Source organism: Arachis ipaensis, chromosome B10 (genome assembly GCF_000816755.2).
Source record: "Arachis ipaensis cultivar K30076 chromosome B10, Araip1.1, whole genome shotgun sequence".
NCBI classification, from domain to species: Eukaryota; Viridiplantae; Streptophyta; class Magnoliopsida; order Fabales; family Fabaceae; genus Arachis; species Arachis ipaensis.
In genome coordinates, this window is record NC_029794.2 from 83,573,085 (window position 1) to 83,576,349 (window position 3,265).

At 44.2% G+C, this 3,265-nt stretch overlaps 1 protein-coding gene across 1 annotated transcript; it reads right to left on the reverse strand.

Moving 5' to 3' along the window:
• On the reverse strand, positions 571–2,050 carry LOC107620726. Its single transcript, XM_016322852.1, has 2 exons — positions 1,322–2,050; positions 571–663 (listed from the first exon to the last, which is right to left on the reverse strand). The coding sequence occupies exons 1-2, from the start codon at positions 2,048–2,050 to the stop codon at positions 571–573; spliced, it is 822 nt and encodes a 273-aa protein (XP_016178338.1).

Below are 3,265 nucleotides of genomic sequence, written 5' to 3' on the forward strand. Positions count from 1 at the left end.
TAGAGTGTATAAGGGAAGGAGAATAGAGTGTTTAGATGTGATGAGAATGAAAGGAATGAAGGGGTATTTATAGGGGTGGGAAGGTTAGGATTCGGTTATGAGAGAGGGTAGAATGGGTGGGAATGGTTTAAACTTGAAGTGGGTGGGATTGGTGGGAGTTGAATGATGAGAGTGATGAAGGATTTTGGAAAGAGAAAAAGGTGAAAGGGATGTGATTAGTTGAGGGTGTATGGGGAAGAGTGTGTGTGGGAGAGAGGGAAAGTAGGAGAGAGAAGAAGGTGAGGTAGGTAGAGATTCTGTGGGACCCACTTAGCTGAGAAGGTTGCAGAACTCATGCTGCCTGCCCCCTACCTGGTGTTCAACGCCAAGAATGGGCGTTTGAATGCCCACAGGAGGGTAAATGGTTGGGGTTGGCTGCCCCCTATAGGGCGTTGAATGCCCAGGGTACTTCCATTGGGGCATTGAATGCCCAGAATGCCCCCATGGGGCGTTCAACGCCAGGTTTCTCTTTCTTTGGGGCGTTAAATGCCCATGTCCTTCCTTGTCTGGCATTCAACGCCAGCAAGGGGGTTACTCCAGGGTGTTCTGTTTCCAGTTTTGCAAGCTTTTGTCACTGTTCCAAGTGCTGTACATGATCACAAACATCAAAAGGTAAGAGAAAAACTAAAGGGAATAATTTAAACAAAATCAAATAACACGATAGAAACTGATATTACTCTAATTATGGTTGGGTTGCCTCCCAACAAGCGCTTCTTTACCGTCATTAGCTTGACGGACAGCTCCATGATGGAGTTAGGTGGGGGCTTAGAATTTCACCCCTTACAGTAAACTTTCTCCCTATGCTCTAATGAATGAGCTCCACGTGCTCTAGAGACAGGATTCTGCTCACTATGTGTGGAAGGACTGGACTTTGGGTGAAGACAACTCTCATTCCTATTGAGAGGCCTTCAGTAGGGATCTTCTTATTCCTCCAACCTTTAGGTACCTTCTTTTTAGTACCTTCTTTCTCTGTGCTTGATGATGGTTCCCCAACACCAAACTTAGAGTTAGTGTCTGGGGGTTCTGTAAAGATCTACACTGAGTGGGAAGGCTGAAACACAATGTGCTATACAATAGTACCAACTCTGTCAGAGGGAGACCAAGGATTGGGGATCTTGAATAAGATATGATCCTCATGTAGTCTAAGGACTAGCTCTCCTATTTCTACATCAATTATGGCCTTAGTAGTGGCTAGAAAAGGCCTTCCAAGGATGATAGATTCATCTCTGTCCTCCCCATTATCTAAGATTGTGAAATCAGCAGGGATGTAAAGGTCTTCAACCTTTACTAAGACATCTTCCCCCATGCCATATGCCCTTTTAAGAGGCTTGTCTTCCATCTTCAATGAGATCTTTGCATTTTGCACTTCTAGTATTCCTAGCCTCTTCATTACAGATAGAGACATCAGATTGATGCTTGAACCAAGGTCACATAGTGCCTTCCTAAAGGTGATGGTCCCTATAGTGTAGGAAATCAGAAAGCTTCCAGGATTTGGTAGCTTCTGAGGAAGCTTCTTTTGGACCAAGGCATTGCACTCCTTGGCCAGCACCACAGCCTCATCTTCCTCCTTCAGCGCCTCTGTATGAGAGGAGTTAGCTTTCAGCTTCCTGAGGATGGCCAAGTACTGAGCGATTTGCTCTTCCTTGGACAACTCGTCCTCTTCTGAAGAAGAGTATTCTTTAGATTCCTCTCTCAGCTGAGGGGCATGTAAGGTGACTGTCTTAGTCTCCTCATCAGCTCTGATTTCGTTGAGCTCATGAATGGCAACCCCCTCTTTGGGTTCGGCCATAACCTCTATAGTGAGGACTTTGCACTTTTCCTTTGGATTAACCTCCGTGTTACTTGGAAGAGTGTTTGAAGGGATCTCTGGGATCCTCTTGCTCAGGTGACCAATTTGTATCTCTAGGTTCCTGATGGAAGACCTAGTTTCAGTCATGAAACTGTGTGTGGTTTTAGAGAGATTAGAGACTATAGTAGCCAAGTCAGAGAGGCTCTGCTTAGGTGTCTCCATCTACTACTGAGAGGGTTCGAATGGTTTATTGTTGAACCGGTTTAGGTTCATTCCATTCTGATTGTTACAGAATCCTTGTTGAGGCTTCTGCTGATCTCTCCACCCAAAGTTGGGGTTATTCCTTGGTGCCCAAAATCACAATCACACTTTTGCAATTCCGCACAACTAACCAGCAAGTGCACTGGGTCGTCCAAGTAATACCTTACGTGAGTAAGGGTCGATCCCACGGAGATTGTCAGCTTGAAGCAAGCTATGGTTATCTTGTAACTCTTAGTCAGGATATCAATAATTCTCAGATTTAATTGTAAAAAGTAAAAGAACATGAAATAAATACTTGTTATGCAGTAATGAAGAACAGATTGAGGCTTTGGAGATGCTTTGTCTTCTGAATCTCTGCTTTCCTACTATCTTCTTCTTCATGCACGCAAGGCTCCTTCCATGGCAAGCTTTAAGTTGGGCATCATCGTTGTCAATGGCTACTTCCCGTCCTCTCAGTGAAAATGTTCCAAATGCGCTGTCACCGCACGGCTAATCATGTGTCAGTTCTCGATCATGTCGGAATAGGATCCATTGATCCTTTGCGTCTGTCACACGTCCAACAATCACGAGTTTGAAGCTCATCACAGCCATCCCTTCCCAGACAAGGTTTAGACGTTTCGGATCTCAGGAATGGCCGCCAATAATTCTAGCTTATACCACGAAGACTCTGATATGAATCATGAGGCTAAGAGATATGCATTCAATCTCAGGTAGAACGGAGGTGGTTGTCAGGCATGCGTTCATAGCTAAGAATGATGATGAGTGTCACGGATCATCACATTCATCAGGTTGAGGTGCGAATGAATATCTTAGAATAGAAGCAAGCGTGATAGAATGGAAAACAGTAGTAATTGCATTAATTCATGAAGAACAGCAGAGCTCTTCACCCCCAACAATGGGGTTTAGAGACTCATGCCGTAGAGAATACAATAAGAAACATGTAAAGTGTCATGAGGTACAAGATAAATCACTAAAAGTAGTTTTTATAGTAAAATGGTGACCTAGGGTTACAGAAAATGAGTAAGCTAGGGTGTTTAGTGTAAAAATCCACTTTCGGGGCCCACTTGGTGTGTGCTTGGGCTGAGCATTGAAGCTTTCATGTGTAGAGACTTTTCTTGGAGTTAAACGCCAGCTTTTGTGCCAGTTTGGGCGTTTAACTCCAGTTTTTATGCCAGT

Bases quoted from the DNA above. Each gene is read 5' to 3' on its own strand.
- LOC107620726 (XM_016322852.1), bottom strand. From the start codon at position 2,050: ATGGAGACACCTAAGCAGAGCCTCTCTGACTTGGCTACTATAGTCTCT. The intron at 664-1,321 runs GTTGAAGACCTT...TATTCCCTTTAG, and splicing joins GGGAAGATGTCTTAGTAAAG to TTTTTCTCTTACCTTTTGAT.